The following is a 14,576-nucleotide window of genomic DNA, read 5'->3' on the forward strand; positions in this document are numbered from 1 at the left end:
TTACTGAATTATTTGAAGGCCTGCTGTAGTGGGCACTTTAGAAGCCACTTGGGTAGTCTCAACAATGGGTTTTTCTTCCTTATCACCATCAGGATGATTTGTAGGGTCATTGATATGTCTCACGTTACTAACTAAATATACGACTAAGATAAGTGCACCTATCGATAATAATATAGCTACGGTGAGTCGAGATTTCATATTCACGAGGACTAAAAGTATTAGTAATTACTATTTTTCTATTATCTAGCTGACAAATTAAAGTGATTGTTCTTAATCTAAAATTTCTAAACTAATTTAACTAAAGAACGCAACAGAAAATAAATCAAGAAAGCAACCAAATAATAACCGATGAGAGAGACAATACCTAGAAAAGAATTCACCTAGTCTTCATCTATTATTATTAATCCGATTTAAGAGATTTATTCACTTGATAACTTGATCCATAGAAATTCCTAAGCTATGCTAATATCTCTTTCGAAAGTAAGGGCAATTGACTGTAGGTTGATTAATTGAAATTTCTTTCTAATTAAAACCCTTATTGTCGTATTAACTCGATCTATGGATTCCCCTATTAGATTTGACTGCTAATTCGGTATATTTATGTCATCCTATTTCTAAGATTGCATGCAACTCCACTCAATTATGCTTGAACTACTTTTATAAATAGGGACTTTTGCTCCACTGATTAAGCATATTAAACATGAATTAATATATCAGAAATATTAAAACAAGAGATAAGTACACATAATTGAGAACAAGAATCAAATATTTATTACGTAATAACATAAATTAAATAATAGAATTCATCATAGGTTTCATCCTCCTTAGGTATCTATGGAATTAGTTCATAGTCGTCAATAAAAACAGCTCAAAGTCAGAATAACCATAAGACATAAAGAAACTCTTAAAAACTTGGAAAAAAAATTAAAAGGAGATCTTCAATCTTGATGGAGATCCACTTCTAAGTTGGCTCCTAATGGTGTTCTTCAAGTGTTTTCTTCAATCTTCTTTGATGACCCCATTATCTCTTCTTCTATTTTGTATTTATAGACTTTAGAATGCTCAAAAAGCCTAAAAATTACGTTTTTCTGCATGTTTGGGAAGCAGATTACAAAATTGACATGGACTGACACATGGGCGTGTATCCAGCCCGCGTGGCTCCTAAAATCTATTCTTTTTCTCTGATTTTTACTCATTTTACTCCCAAATGCTCACCTAAGTATAAAAACATGAATTAAAAGGATTAGGAGCATCAAATTTATCAATTTGTATAAATAATCATCCAAAAACACATTAAGAATGAGATTAAAATATGTTAGTTTTATCATTTATCGGTAATTGAATGTGTGCTTTCCCTTGAGCCATTTTGGTAAAAATTTGAGCTCAACAATAGATCTCTTAGGATGTTCATAAGCTCAAACAAGTCTTTTATTTTGCTTCACAAACACTTGAAAAATCAAAGTACCATAATTGAGTTGTCTCTATTATATACTATTACCTTAGAATGTTCAGTGGTTTATCTAATGACCTTCTCAAATGAGTTAACCTTTTAGGATATCCTTAGATTCTTAAGGATAAAATCCATTCTCCAAATATGATCTTATTTTACTTTATGGTAATCCTTACGTCTTCATTCATAAAAAAATTAATTACTAACACAATAATCAAATCATTCATCTTTAAACAAATGACCCGTGGATACGTTACTTTTCCATCTATCATGTCATGTCGATAAAAAGATATTATTTACCATTTCGGGCTATTAATTTCACTTTTCACAACTGAATAAATTTATTGTTGATATAACATTTTTTTCTTAGCAGAAAGTGATATGACTAATTAAGACTAGTTCACGCACTACTGAAAAACTACCTCATTCAATCTGTTGGAACAATGAACAAAGATAAAGGAAACAAAAATAGTTTTTTGAGCTTTAAGGTTCGAGACTTGCAGAACAAACAATAACTGAATTAAGCTTATAAGAACCAAATGAAACAAAAATTGAGAGAGTATTAGATGAACAATTTTTTATTGAATTTTCATTACTTTGAACAATGGCATAAAACCAATACAAATACCAGACATGAGCTGGTTAGTACAAGCAAATCATCACCTAAACACTACCTAACTCCACTAATAACATTGTAACTTACAAAACATGACTTGCACACACAGGTAAGCTGATCTATCAGCTTATCAGCACCTAAACATCAAGTACAACTTAGTTTGATTTCAACTAAGTTACAAAACACCAATTTGAAAGTAGAAAAAAAAACAAAAAAAAAACAAAATAGCAACTTGAACTTCAGCTGCAACTACATGGCTCGAGCTGTTTCTGTTGCATCATGGCAGCATGTTGGTCAGCTTCAACACTCCTCCTTGGCCTACATGCTGCAAACTCCCAATCTCATTCTTAAATACCCAAACCTTGATGCACTAAGAGGCTTTGTCAAGATATTAGCTAGTTGATCCTCAAAACTGCAATGAATCAATTTCGCCTCATTAGTTTGCTCCATTTCCCTTACAAAATGAAACTTAATCTTAAAGTGCTTTGTTCTTCCATGGAAAACTGGATTCTTTGCAATTGCAACAGCAGACTGGTTGTCACAGTTGATCTCTGTTGCTTCCCTTTGGTATAGGTTCAAGTCAGCCATGAGTTTTCTTAACCAAAGGGCTTGGTTAACAGCATTAGCAGCTGCTACATACTCTGCCTCAGCTGTTGATTGAACAACTACTATTTGCTTCTTTGAACTCCAACAAAAAATGGCTGAACCAATGGTAAACAGATACCCTGAGATGCTTTTGATGTCATCTATCGATCTAGTCCAGTCACTATCAGCATATCCAAGCAACTTCATGCTTTCAGCCTTGGTGAACATTATTCCAAAGCTCAGTGTACCTTTGATGTACCTGAAAACTCTTTTGGCAGCTTTGAAGTGCTTTTCATTGCAGCAATGCATGAATCTAGATAGCAGACTTATATCATACATAATGTCTGGTCTGGTGGCAGTCAAATAGAATAGGCATCCAATTAAGCTTCTGTAGGTTGATTCACAAACCTTCTCAAAATCACCTTGGCTTGACAGCTTCTCTCCAACAACAACTGGAGTGCTTGTTGCCTTGCAGTTCAACATAGAGAATTTGTTCAGAATCTTCAAAGCAAATGCCTTCTGACTTAGGAAAATTCCAGATTAAGTTTGAGACACTTCTATGCCAAGGAGTAGCACATTTGACCCAAATCAGACATCTCAAACTTTTTCTCCATTTTGGTTTTGAAATTAACCAGCAATTCATGACTTTCACCTATCACAAGCAGGTCATCAACATATAGGGACACTACAAGATGTGTTTCAATACCTTTCTTCTTCATATACAATGTTGGCTCACTGATGCCTCTCTTGAACCCCAAGATAGCTAGGTAGCTATCGATTCTGTCATACCAGGCTCTTGGTGCCTATTTCAAGCCATACAAGTCTTTTTTCAGTTTGTACACCTTGTTTTCTTCACCAACTACTTTGAAACCTTCAGGTTGCTCGATATAGATCTCTTCTTCAAAGAAAGCATTGAGAAAAGCTAACTTTACATCGAGTTGATGTATTTTCCACTGATTTTGTGCAGCCAAATCTACCAGCAGCCTGATTATGTTTAGCCTAACTACTAGTGCAAATGTTTCAAAGTAGTCAATGTCATACTTTTGACTGAATCCCTTCACTACCAGTCTTGCTTTTAGCTTGTTCAGAGTTCCATCAGCATTGTGCTTGGCTCGAAACACCCATTTCACTCCAATAACCTTCCTGTTGGCTGGTCTATCAACTAGCTCCTAGGTCTGATTCTTGTGAATCATGCTCATCTCATCGAGCATAGCCTATTTCCATCCTTGTTGAGCTTTAGCCTCTTCAAAACAACTTGGTTCAACTGCAGCCACTTCAGCTCTTTCATAAATTTCACTCAAAGGTCTGGTTCCCCTGACTGGTTCATGGTCAATGTCCATTTCAAGACCATTTTGATTAGCTTTAGTCTGATTAGTCAGTAAGTCTTCAGCAGTAGCTTTTGGTTCATTTTTATCCCAGTTCCATCCTATCTTCTCATCAAACACAATATCTCTGCTTACAATGACTTTGTTGGTTGAAGGATCTAGGATTCTATAGCCTTTCTTCACATTTCTATAACCTACCAGGATACTAGGTTGTGCTTTCTTGGCTAGCTTATCCCTCTTAACTACCGGGACATGTGCATAGCATATGCAACCAAAGACCCTCAGATGAGCCAATGATGGTTTGAACCCACACTAGGCTTCAAATAGAGTTTTATGAGCCAATGCCTTTATTGGCAATCTATTTTGAAGATATACAGCAGTGTTAACTGCCTCAGCCCACAAAGTTTTGGGCAGATTTCTTTCAAACAACATACATCTGACCGTATCCATTAGGCTTTTGTTCTTTCTTTCACTAACACCATTCTATTATGGTGTATAGGTGTTGGTGAGTTGATGCTTGATGCCTTCTTCATCACAGAAACTTTGAAACATCGCTGAGGTATACTCAATTCCATTGTCTGATCTTAATGTTTTCAGCTTGTAACCTGTTTTAGTTTCTACTATAGCTTTGAACTTCTAGAATACTAAGGCCACTTCTGATTTGTGCTGCAAGAAGTAAATCCAACAATACCTCGAGTAATCATCAATAAAAATAATGAAATACCTGCTACCATTCAAGGATGGTCATTTCATAGGGCCATACACATCAGTGTGGACCAACTGTAGCTTTTGTGAGGCTCTCCAGGCCTTGTTGAAGGGAAATGGCTGTCTAGCCTGCTTTCCCAACTGATATACTTCACAAACCTCTTCCTTTTCAACAAAATTTTTGAAGTTTTCAACCAAGTCTTCTTTGGTTAGTTCGGCCAGTGAGTTATAGTTGACATGGCCTAACCTCTTGTGCCACAACTTGGATTCATCAAGCACTGCTGTGTAGGCACTGTCTGAGCTTTTATTCCAGTCTACTACAAAGCTTCTATTAGCCATAGTTACTGATATAAGCTTAGATCTACTTGGATCACTGGTCATGCATTCTTTGCCTTTGAACACAACTGAGTAGCCCTTTTCTAGCAGCTGAGCTATACTTAGCAGGTTTCTGTCAATTTCAGGTACAAGCAAGACATTTGAGACAAGTTTATTACTTGTTGGAGTGTTAATCAGCACATCTCCTTTGCCTTCTGCCTTGATGAAGTGTTCATTTCCAGCCTTCACCCTTGTTTTGAAGCTTCTGTCAATGTTCTTGAAGATTGCAGCATTAGGAGTCATGTGGTTTGTACAACCACTATCTATTAGCCATCATTTTATGGCTTTTCTTTTGGAAGCTGAGCAAGACACTGCAAAGACTTGCTCTTCATGATCACTGCCTTCTTCTGCCACTTGAGCTTTAGCTGTTGGTTGTTTAGGTTGACTTTGTTTTAGCTTGCCTTTGTTTCTACAAACTTTCTCAGAATGGCCCATTTTTTTGCAGATTTTACACTGCACATCAGGCTTAAAGCAGTAATTTCTCCTGGATGACTGAGCCTTCTACAGTATGGACAATGTGGATATCTCCTTCTTGCTCCATCTCATTTTGGCTTGTTAGACTAGGGATTTCTTCCTTTATAGCCTAAAGAGCTCCAGATAGGTCTGCTCTTGGCTTGGAAAGCACCCTCTTGATGCTCCTCCTGCCTACTGGCCCTTCTTTGCTCTTGTGCATAAAGAGCATTGATCAGCTCAGTCAAGGAGATGCTTGTCAGATCTCTTGAGTCTTCAAAGGATGAAATCTTGGCTTCATATCTCTCAGGCAAGATGAAATAACCTTCTCTACAATTCTTGTTTCACTAAACTAGTCCCTAAGCAATTTAATGCTGTTCACTACAGCCATGATTCTATCTGAGTACCGCTTCACTGTTTCTTCTTCCTTCGTCTTCAAGTTTTCAAAATCCCTTCTCAAATTCAGTAGCTGCTGCTGTCTTGTTCTTTTTGTACCTTGAAACTCCCCCTTCAGCTTATCCCAGTCCTGCTTTGGTGACTTACAAGCCATGATTCTTGTGAAAATCACATAAGACACACTGTTTTGAATGCAAGACATAGCCTTGTCTTTTAGTTCTTTCATCTGCGTGGTGCCTGATCTGAGCCACTGTGGGATTGGCTCTTAAAGGTGCTGTTTCAACATCTGAGTTAACAACCTCCTATAGGTTGAATGCTTGCAGGTAGGTGTTCATTTTTACTACCCAAATGTGGTAGCCTTCACCATTGAACACTGGTGGTGAAGCTGGTCAGAATGCAGATGTAGACATAGTTCCTTGACTTGAAGAATGACAGGTCCACTGAGAAATTGGCTCTAGATACCAATTGTTGGAACAGTGAACAAAGATAAAGGAAACAAAAATAGTTTCTTGAGCTTTAAGGATCGAGACTTGCAGAACAAACAATAACCAAATTAAGCTTATAAGAACCAAATGAAACAAAAATTGAGAGAGTATTAGATGAACAATTCTTGATTGAATTTTCATTAATTTGAACAATGGCATAAAACCAATACAAATACCAGACATGAGCTGGTTAGTACAAGCAAATCATCACCTAAACACTACCTAACGGCACTAATAATATTGTAACTTACAAAAGATGACTTGTACATATAGGTAAGTTGATCTATCAGCTTATCAGCACCTAAACATCAAGTACATCTTGGTTTGATTTCAACTAAGTTACAAAACACCAATTTGAAAGTAAAAAAAAAAAAAAAACAGCAACTTGAACTTCAGCTGCAACTGCATGGCTCCAGCTGTTTCTGTTGCATCATGGCAGCATGGTGGTCAGCTTCAACACAATCCTTAAAATCTCAAGTATCATTTCATAAATCTTAGCGTCACTTCAAGTTCTGCTCTTAAAAGAAATTCAGAAAACAAAGTCATGGGGAAAACTATTAGCTGCTCTGTTTTACTAGCTTTAATATCTTGTTTTTACTTATCGTTTGACACTGCTCTAGACACTATAACAGCATCAAAATCCATCAAAGACCCTGATGCTATAATCTCCCAGAGTGGAGTTTTCAGATTGGGATTCTTCAGCTTTGCTAATTCCAGCAATCGTTATGTAGGGATATTGTACCATCAAATCCCCGTACAAACAGTGGTATGGGTAGCAAACAGAAACAAGCCTCTCAAAGACTCTTCTGGGATTCTCAAGATATCAAACGATGGAAATCTTGTTGTTTTGAATGGAAAGGCTGAGATTCTTTGGTCATCAAAAGTGAAGAATTTAGTTCCTAATGCAACAACTGCCCAGCTTTTAGACTCCGGAAACCTTGTCCTCAACAATGGAGTAAACAGTTTATGGGAGAGTTTTGAAGATCCTTCAAATGCCTTCCTTGAAACTATGAAGATTAGCACTGATGTAAAAAGGGGTCGTAAAGTGGAGATCAAATCATGGAAAAGCCCTGATGATCCCTCTGATGGTAACTTTTCTCTTAGCCTTGAACCTTTTAACATCCCAGAGGGTGCTATTTGGAACAATAACCAGCTCTATTATCGGTCCGGTCCATGGAATGGTCAAAAATTTATTGGTGTAATGATTATGCATACCGTTTATCTTGATGGCTTTTACCTTGTTTCTGATGATAAACAACAAACGTACTATGTCACTTACCAATATTTTAATAACTCTTGGTTGTTGTACTATGAACTGGATTCTCAAGGAAAATTAAGTGAACGGCATTGGGATGCGGGGAAAGGGGACTGGATAAGTTGGTACCCTCTTCTTCAAACAGATTGTGATGTTTATGGGAAGTGTGGGCCATTTGGCATGTGCGATCCAACGAAACGACCCATTTGCAGTTGCTTGAAGGGGTTTAAGCCTAGGAAAAGAGAGGAATGGAGTAGAGGTAATTAGAGTAGTGGGTGTTTTAGGACTACCCTTTTGCAGTGCCAAAGAGATAACAACAACGGCAGTGAGGCAGGCCAAGGAGATGACGGGTTTTTGAAGCTGAAGATGATGAAAGTGCCAGCATTTCCAGACTGGTCATCGGGTATTTATAGCGAGTGCAAAGATCAATGCTTGAAGAATTGTTCGTGCGTGGCTTATGCGCATGATGATGGCATTGGTTGCATGTTTTGGGGTCGAGATTTGATTGACGTGCAGAAATTCTCCACTAGCGGAGTCGATCTTTACATTCGTCTGCCATCTTCGGAACTTGGTAAACTTGTCTTCCATGTCGGCCATGTGTTTCAATTAATCTGCTTTTTTAGTGTTGAAGTTTTATAAACCAAGTTTCTGGATTTGCAGATAAAGGGAAAAGCAATAAGGTCATTGTCATTACTACAGTCATTACGGGCATAGTCGTAATAACAATTTCTGCACTCTTCTTATGGTGTAGGATGGCTAAACAAAGAGGTAATAAAATGTCCTTTATTTATTTAATTTGTGTAGTCACCTTTAGAAGAGATTTATTTAATTCTAGATAGAATAAAACTGGAATTGGACTGATCTGAAATTGCTGCCTGGAATTCAAGTGAAATTGAATTATAGAAAAATTCAACTCAGTGCTTCTCTGATTTCTATCTCAGGAAGGAATAAAATAAGGAGACAGATTGAAGATGAAGAAGAAAATTTAATTGGAGCTAAACTCCAGCAACTCCCACTATTCAATTTCGAAGAACTCGCCACCGCGACGGACAACTTCCATCACACAAAAAAGCTAGGGCAGGGTGGTTTCGGTCCAGTTTACAGGGTAATAATACGATGGTGATTTCCAACGAACCTAGAGTCAGTGAAATAACTTTTTTTCCCACCAAAGTCTTATGAGCTGAATTTTGTGCATAGGGAACATTAGACGATGGAAAGGAAATAGCAGTGAAGAGACTGTCGAAAGCTTCGGGGCAAGGATTGGAAGAATTTAAGAATGAAGTGGTGGTGATTTCTAAGCTCCAACATCGAAATCTGGTTAAGTTATTTGGGTGTTGTGTTGAAGGAGAAGAGAAGATGCTGGTGTACGAGTATATGCCCAACAAAAGTTTGGACTCTTTTCTCTTTGGTTAGTAACTTCTACTAATCTTTTTTTACCATTTTCTTTGAGATTCTTCAATATCTGGTAGGCATATTGGATCTTGATTAAATTTAGAATCTAGCTGAATTAGACTCGAAACAAGGGACAAAGCTTTTTTGAAATTATTTTCTTCATCCACAAGATTCGAACCTAAAAGGCCATTTAAGGTGTATTGAGCTTCTTACCACTTGCTCGTAGAAAATACAATGATGGTTGTAGTTTAGATCCATTATTATAGGAATTAGCTATTAATCTTGGAGGTCATACTATTTAATTTTTGTTACAGATCCAGCTAAACAAGATGTATTGGATTGGAGAAAACGCTTCAATATTATTGAAGGGATTAGTCGAGGATTGCTATATCTTCATAGAGATTCAAGATTGAGAATTATACATAGAGATCTAAAAGCAAGTAATGTTTTACTTGACCAAGAGTTAAATCCAAAAATTTCAGATTTTGGAATGGCCAGGATTTTCAAAGCAAATGAAAATCAAGCCAACACTAAAAGAGTTGTTGGAACTTAGTAAGTTCAAACTTTCTCCCTAACATTTAATTTTATTCATTTTTTGGACAAAACATGATATAGATATGTCTATGGTCGGGTAGACCTTAAACGAGTTTGGCCTAGGTGGTTTGTGGACTCATTTTACTGTTTTAAAAAACAAAAATATTAAAAAGTATTATTTATTATAATTTTATTATTTAATTTAATTCAAACGGCTAATGAATAAGTTTAAGTTAGGGTTGTAATTAATGTTGTTTTTAACGTTAAAATTCAGTGGTTATATGTCTCCTGAGTATGCAATGCAAGGGCAATTTTCAGAGAAATCAGATGTATTCAGCTTTGGAGTTCTACTGCTAGAGATTGTTAGCGGAAGAAGAAACACAAGCTTTTACAACAATCAATATGCTCTTAACCTCTTGGGATATGTAAGTACATAAGATATTTTTTATACAATTCCTACCACTATTTATAACTCCCCAAACCCTTAATTTGGAGGAAAATACACGCTTAAGTGCGATTAAACCCATTTTGTCTTGTATGTTGCAACATCAACTATGCCAATTAAGAGAACTAAAATGGGGGGGGGGGTTAAGAAGCCATATTTGCAAGATATTTGGGTTTGGTTCTAGAAAACTTGAATTCAACTAAGTAATTGTTGAGTTGAGCTATCATGCGAGCTGGATTCAAGAATCTTAATATTTAAATAGAGTAGCTTGCAAACTTAATTGAACTTTTTTCCTTTAAATTAATGTTGAAAATTTTCAGTTCAAACTCGAGCTCAAGTACAAATAATCAAGTTAGAAGTTGAGCATGAAAATGGAACTCATTTTAGGCTTAGGTAAAACAAACCTAATGAAGAGAGTTCATGTAGTTTGTTATTTATATCAAATTGATTCAATCGAACTCTTTTGAAGCTTTGAGTTCAAAATTTTGAGTTGAGTTAGGCAGGATAATTTAGGCAAAGTTGTTTTCTGATTTCAGGCATGGAAACTATGGAACGAAGGTGATATCTGGGGCTTAGTAGACCAGGTTATTTTAGAGTTGGAATCAGATTCAAAGAATGAGAGAGAAATAAAAAGATGCATACATGTTGGATTGCTATGTGTTCAAGAATATGCTAAAGATAGGCTCACTATGTCTACAGTTGTTTCAATACTTAACAGTGAGATTTCAAATCTTGACACTCCAAAACAATCTGCTTTCACTCAAACACCACTAATCACCCATGATGTTGAAAATAAGGTTTCCCTTAATGATGTAACTCTTACAAGCTTTGATGGTAGATAAAGATACAAATGACTTATTTTTAGATTTTAGAAATAAAATTTAAGTATTGAAATTTATCTTTATCTATATTATTATAATGTATTTAACTGAGTTAATATTATTCAATAATGAAGTCTCGACTCAATGGTAAAATTACCAAAAGCTCAATATTATTTTGATGTTATTTATGCCTTTTTATATTTTGATAAATTTTGAAATATACACACTTATAAGGAGAACCATTGAGATTTGAACTCAAAACATCATAGTCTTTACTATTTTAACTTTTATATCAATTTTTCATACACTTGTTATATAAGTATTTTTTTCAATTGAGTGTGCCACAATGTAATATATTTTATTTTGATTGTAATTGAATCAAGAGTAAACTTATTATTGTCCTTTAAATTTGCTACTTTTGTCTCAAATTCTAAAATTTAACCTAACCTGATTTTAACATAAAAATCAACTCAAATGAATCCAACCCCAACCCAGAAATCACCTAAACCTAATTTTAGAGTCAAAGTTAGATTGAAAGTATGAGAAAAGAATATAGATATACATGTGCATCGAGGTCATTACCATAGTATCTTTAACTGATAGTATTAAAGCAACACTTGATTGCTTGATTTCATGTTAAACATCCCAATGGGTGGGGTAAGTATTTTATAATTAATGCTATCTGAAATCATATTTAATTTGATTCTACACCTATTTATGGGTTGTACTATTAATTTAATCTGACAATATCAGTCTGGTTTTGGAAATAAATTATATATTTTTTAAATTTAATAAAAATAATATGCTAATATTGAATTTTTTAATATTTCATTATTATTAATTAATTAATGGGGTTATGAAAATGTGCCAATAAATTGAAATTTTTTTTTATAACATTAAGATATGTACAACTTATCAAGTAAATATCTCTAAAACAGTAACAAAATTAATAATAAAACAAGAGTTATACCATATCTAAAACAAAAACAACAAAATAATAATAATATAATAGCAAAAAAACAGCAAAGCAATGACAAAACAACAACATTTTTTTTTTTTGCAAATTCGGGTTGGGTCAAAAAATCTTACTCTAGACCCTACCCATCTAGAAAACGAGCCTAATGTTTTTTTCAAAATCTATTTTTCAAGCCTATAATTTTACTCAAACCCTTCTACTTCTCATATGGGCCTCCGAACTGAATCAAGCATGATAGTTGATTTTGTTGGTACGCCAATGGAAATAAAATGGCACTTGATGCTTCTAATTATGTATGGAAGCATTGGAAATAAAAAAATTCCCGAAAATCAAAAGGAGACTTCGTATCAAACCATACAATGGATATTGTAATTTTGATGTGAACATTTGCAGCTGCCACTGAACTTCATTACAAATCGATGTACAATCAAACAACAACAAAAATGTAAAAATAGAATATATTAGACTGGTTAAAGATGTTTCTATCTCAATTTAATCTCTACATTTTAAGGGGTTTGATTATTTGATTTGATCCAATCTAATTTTCAATATAAATATAGACAAGTTTATTCAAATGCCATCTATTGATCTCAAGTCTACTGGATGATTCTTATCCTTGCTCAATGCTTAGCCATGACTTGATTGCGAGAGTCAATCGAAGTATTGAGATGATGAATCATCTTTTTGTTGAACCCTACTGAATTATTTGCAAGGCCTGCTGTAATAGGCACTTTAGGAGCCACTTGGGTATAGTCTTAGCATTGGGGTGATTTGTAGGGTTATTGAATGTGTGCTTTCCATTGAGTCATTTTGGTTAAAATTTGAGCTCAACGATAGCTCTCTTAAGATGTTCAGTGGCTCAAAGAAGTCTCTGATTTTGCTTCGCAAGTAACCGAAAAATCAAACTAACATAATTGAAATCTCCCTATTATTTACCATTATAAAAATTATTTATCAAGTGCTCGTCCAATGATCTTATTATATCATGTAATCATTATATCATGAAAAAATTAATTACTAACAAATAGTAATTAAATCATTCGTATTTGGATAAATGACTCGTGAACTCGTTACTTTTCTATCTATCGTGTCATGTCGATTAGAGGATATATATTATTTACCCTTTTAAGCTATTAATTTTGCTATTGTAGGTGAATTTGTCATGCAGAAGTCATATACCCAACATACCTATTTTTTATTTTATTGCTAAATGAAATCAAATTTTTTATACATTAAAGTATGGAGTCACGCACACATAATTCGTCACTCACTTAAAATTGAAGTATGCCACGTTATAAAAGTTACGAATGAATAAATTCATAAACGAATCTAAAATTTATTATTACCAAAATTTACAACTTAAACATGAAAAGTTTTATTATGACCGGTTAGCACAAATTCAGACAATACTCAAAAACTGCTTCACACAATCCTTAAAATCTCAAATATCATTCATAAATCATAGCGTCACTTCAAGTTCTGCTCTTAAAAGAAATTCAGAAAACAAAGTCATGGGAAAAACTATTAGCTGCTCTGTTTTACTAGCTTTAATATCTTGCTTTTACTTACTATTTTCCACTGCTTTAGACACCATAACACCATCAAAATCCATCAAAGACCCTGAATTTGTAATCTCCCAGAATGGTGTTTTCCAATTGGGATTCTTCAGCTTGGCTAACTCCAGCAATCGTTATGTAGGGATACTCCACAATCAAATCCCCGTACAAACTGTTGTATGGGTAGCAAATAGAAACAGACCTCTCAAAGACTCTTCTGGGATTCTCAACATATCAGATGATGGCAACCTTGTTGTTTCCAATGGAAAAGCTGAGGTTCTATGGTCATCACATGTTACCAATACAGCTCCTAATGCAACAACTGCCCAGATTTTAGACTCTGGAAACCTTGTCCTTAATAATGGTGAGGATGGAGCAAGGAGCTTATGGGAGAGTTTTAAAGATCCTTCTAATGCCTTCAAACTATGAAGATCAGCACTGATGTTAAAAAGGGTCGAAAAGTGGAGATCAAATCATGGAAAAGCCCTGATGATCCATCTGATGGTAACTTTTCTCTTGGTATTGAACCTTTCAATATCCTAGAGGTCGTCATTTGGAACAATAATGAGCTCTATTTTCGGAGTGAACCATGGAATGGGAATATGTTTCTTGGCTTAATGCTTCCGACCACCGTTGATATTGATGGGTTTTCTGTTGTTGCAGATAATCAACAACAAACGTTTTACATGGCTTATGAATTTTCTAGTGACTCTATGTTGATATACTTTAAATTAGATTCTCAAGGAAAATTCATTGAATGGAGATGGGATGCGGGGAAAGGGAACTGGACAAACAGGTACTCTATTTATCTTACAGATTGTGATGTTTATGGGAAGTGTGGGGCATTTGGGATATTCGATTCAACGAAACGACCCATTTGCAGTTGCTTAGAAGGGTTTAAGGCTAGGAATATAGAGGAATGGAGTAGAGGTAATTGGAGCAGTGGGTGTTTTAGGACTACGCCTTTGCAGTGCCAAAGGGATAACAACAATGGGAGTGGAGCAGGCCAAGGTGATGATGGATTTTTGGAGATGAAGATGATGAAAGTACCAGCATTTCCGGACCGGTCATCAATAATTAACAGGGACTGCAAAGATCAATGCATGGATTTCGTGGGCTAGATTAAGTTTTTGCTAATTCAATAGAGCTTTTTGGGCCTTTGAAGGGAGTTAGAGATGATGGACCTAAAGGGACCCTTCGTGGGCAGATC

General features: G+C 35.3%; 3 protein-coding genes across 4 annotated transcripts; all 3 read left to right on the forward strand.

Moving 5' to 3' along the window:
* Positions 1-6,728: 6,728 nt before the first annotated feature.
* Positions 6,729-9,130, forward strand: LOC121213746 (G-type lectin S-receptor-like serine/threonine-protein kinase At1g11330). 2 transcript variants are annotated; one of them, XR_005909163.1, is made up of 4 exons: positions 6,729-8,213; positions 8,303-8,410; positions 8,584-8,747; positions 8,840-9,130. XR_005909163.1 is itself a non-coding variant. In XM_041086760.1 (4 exons), exons 1-4 carry the CDS (start codon positions 8,009-8,011, stop codon positions 9,053-9,055), a joined length of 693 nt encoding a protein of 230 aa, XP_040942694.1. In that variant the 5' UTR covers positions 7,907-8,008; the 3' UTR covers positions 9,056-9,126. The 2 variants fall into 2 exon arrangements, 1 of the variants encoding a protein (XP_040942694.1); XM_041086760.1 differs by having other exon boundaries at positions 7,907-8,213; positions 8,840-9,126.
* Positions 9,131-9,708: 578 nt separating this feature from the next.
* LOC121213747 (G-type lectin S-receptor-like serine/threonine-protein kinase SD1-13) lies at positions 9,709-10,992 on the forward strand. Its single transcript, XM_041086761.1, has 2 exons — positions 9,709-9,993; positions 10,550-10,992. The coding sequence occupies exons 1-2, from the start codon at positions 9,817-9,819 to the stop codon at positions 10,853-10,855; spliced, it is 483 nt and encodes a 160-aa protein (XP_040942695.1). The 5' UTR covers positions 9,709-9,816; the 3' UTR covers positions 10,856-10,992.
* Positions 10,993-13,218: 2,226 nt separating this feature from the next.
* Positions 13,219-14,328, forward strand: LOC121213748 (G-type lectin S-receptor-like serine/threonine-protein kinase At1g11303). Its single transcript, XM_041086762.1, has one exon. The coding sequence runs from the start codon at positions 13,322-13,324 to the stop codon at positions 13,793-13,795; it is 474 nt and encodes a 157-aa protein (XP_040942696.1). The 5' UTR covers positions 13,219-13,321; the 3' UTR covers positions 13,796-14,328.
* Positions 14,329-14,576: the final 248 nt, after the last annotated feature.

This window comes from Gossypium hirsutum, chromosome D01 (assembly GCF_007990345.1).
Source record: "Gossypium hirsutum isolate 1008001.06 chromosome D01, Gossypium_hirsutum_v2.1, whole genome shotgun sequence".
NCBI lineage: Eukaryota > Viridiplantae > Streptophyta > Magnoliopsida > Malvales > Malvaceae > Gossypium > Gossypium hirsutum.

Excerpts from the sequence above, each read along its gene's own strand:
- LOC121213746 (XM_041086760.1), top strand. The coding sequence starts at position 8,009 with ATGATGAAAGTGCCAGCATTTCCAGACTGGTCATCGGGTATTTATAGC. Across the intron at positions 8,214-8,302 it reads TCTGCCATCTTCGGAACTTG|ATAAAGGGAAAAGCAATAAG; the intron begins GTAAACTTGTCT and ends CTGGATTTGCAG. Across the intron at positions 8,748-8,839 it reads GTTTCGGTCCAGTTTACAGG|GGAACATTAGACGATGGAAA; the intron begins GTAATAATACGA and ends TTTTGTGCATAG.
- LOC121213747 (XM_041086761.1), top strand. The coding sequence starts at position 9,817 with ATGTTGTTTTTAACGTTAAAATTCAGTGGTTATATGTCTCCTGAGTAT. Across the intron at positions 9,994-10,549 it reads CTCTTAACCTCTTGGGATAT|GCATGGAAACTATGGAACGA; the intron begins GTAAGTACATAA and ends TTCTGATTTCAG.
- LOC121213748 (XM_041086762.1), top strand. The coding sequence starts at position 13,322 with ATGGGAAAAACTATTAGCTGCTCTGTTTTACTAGCTTTAATATCTTGC.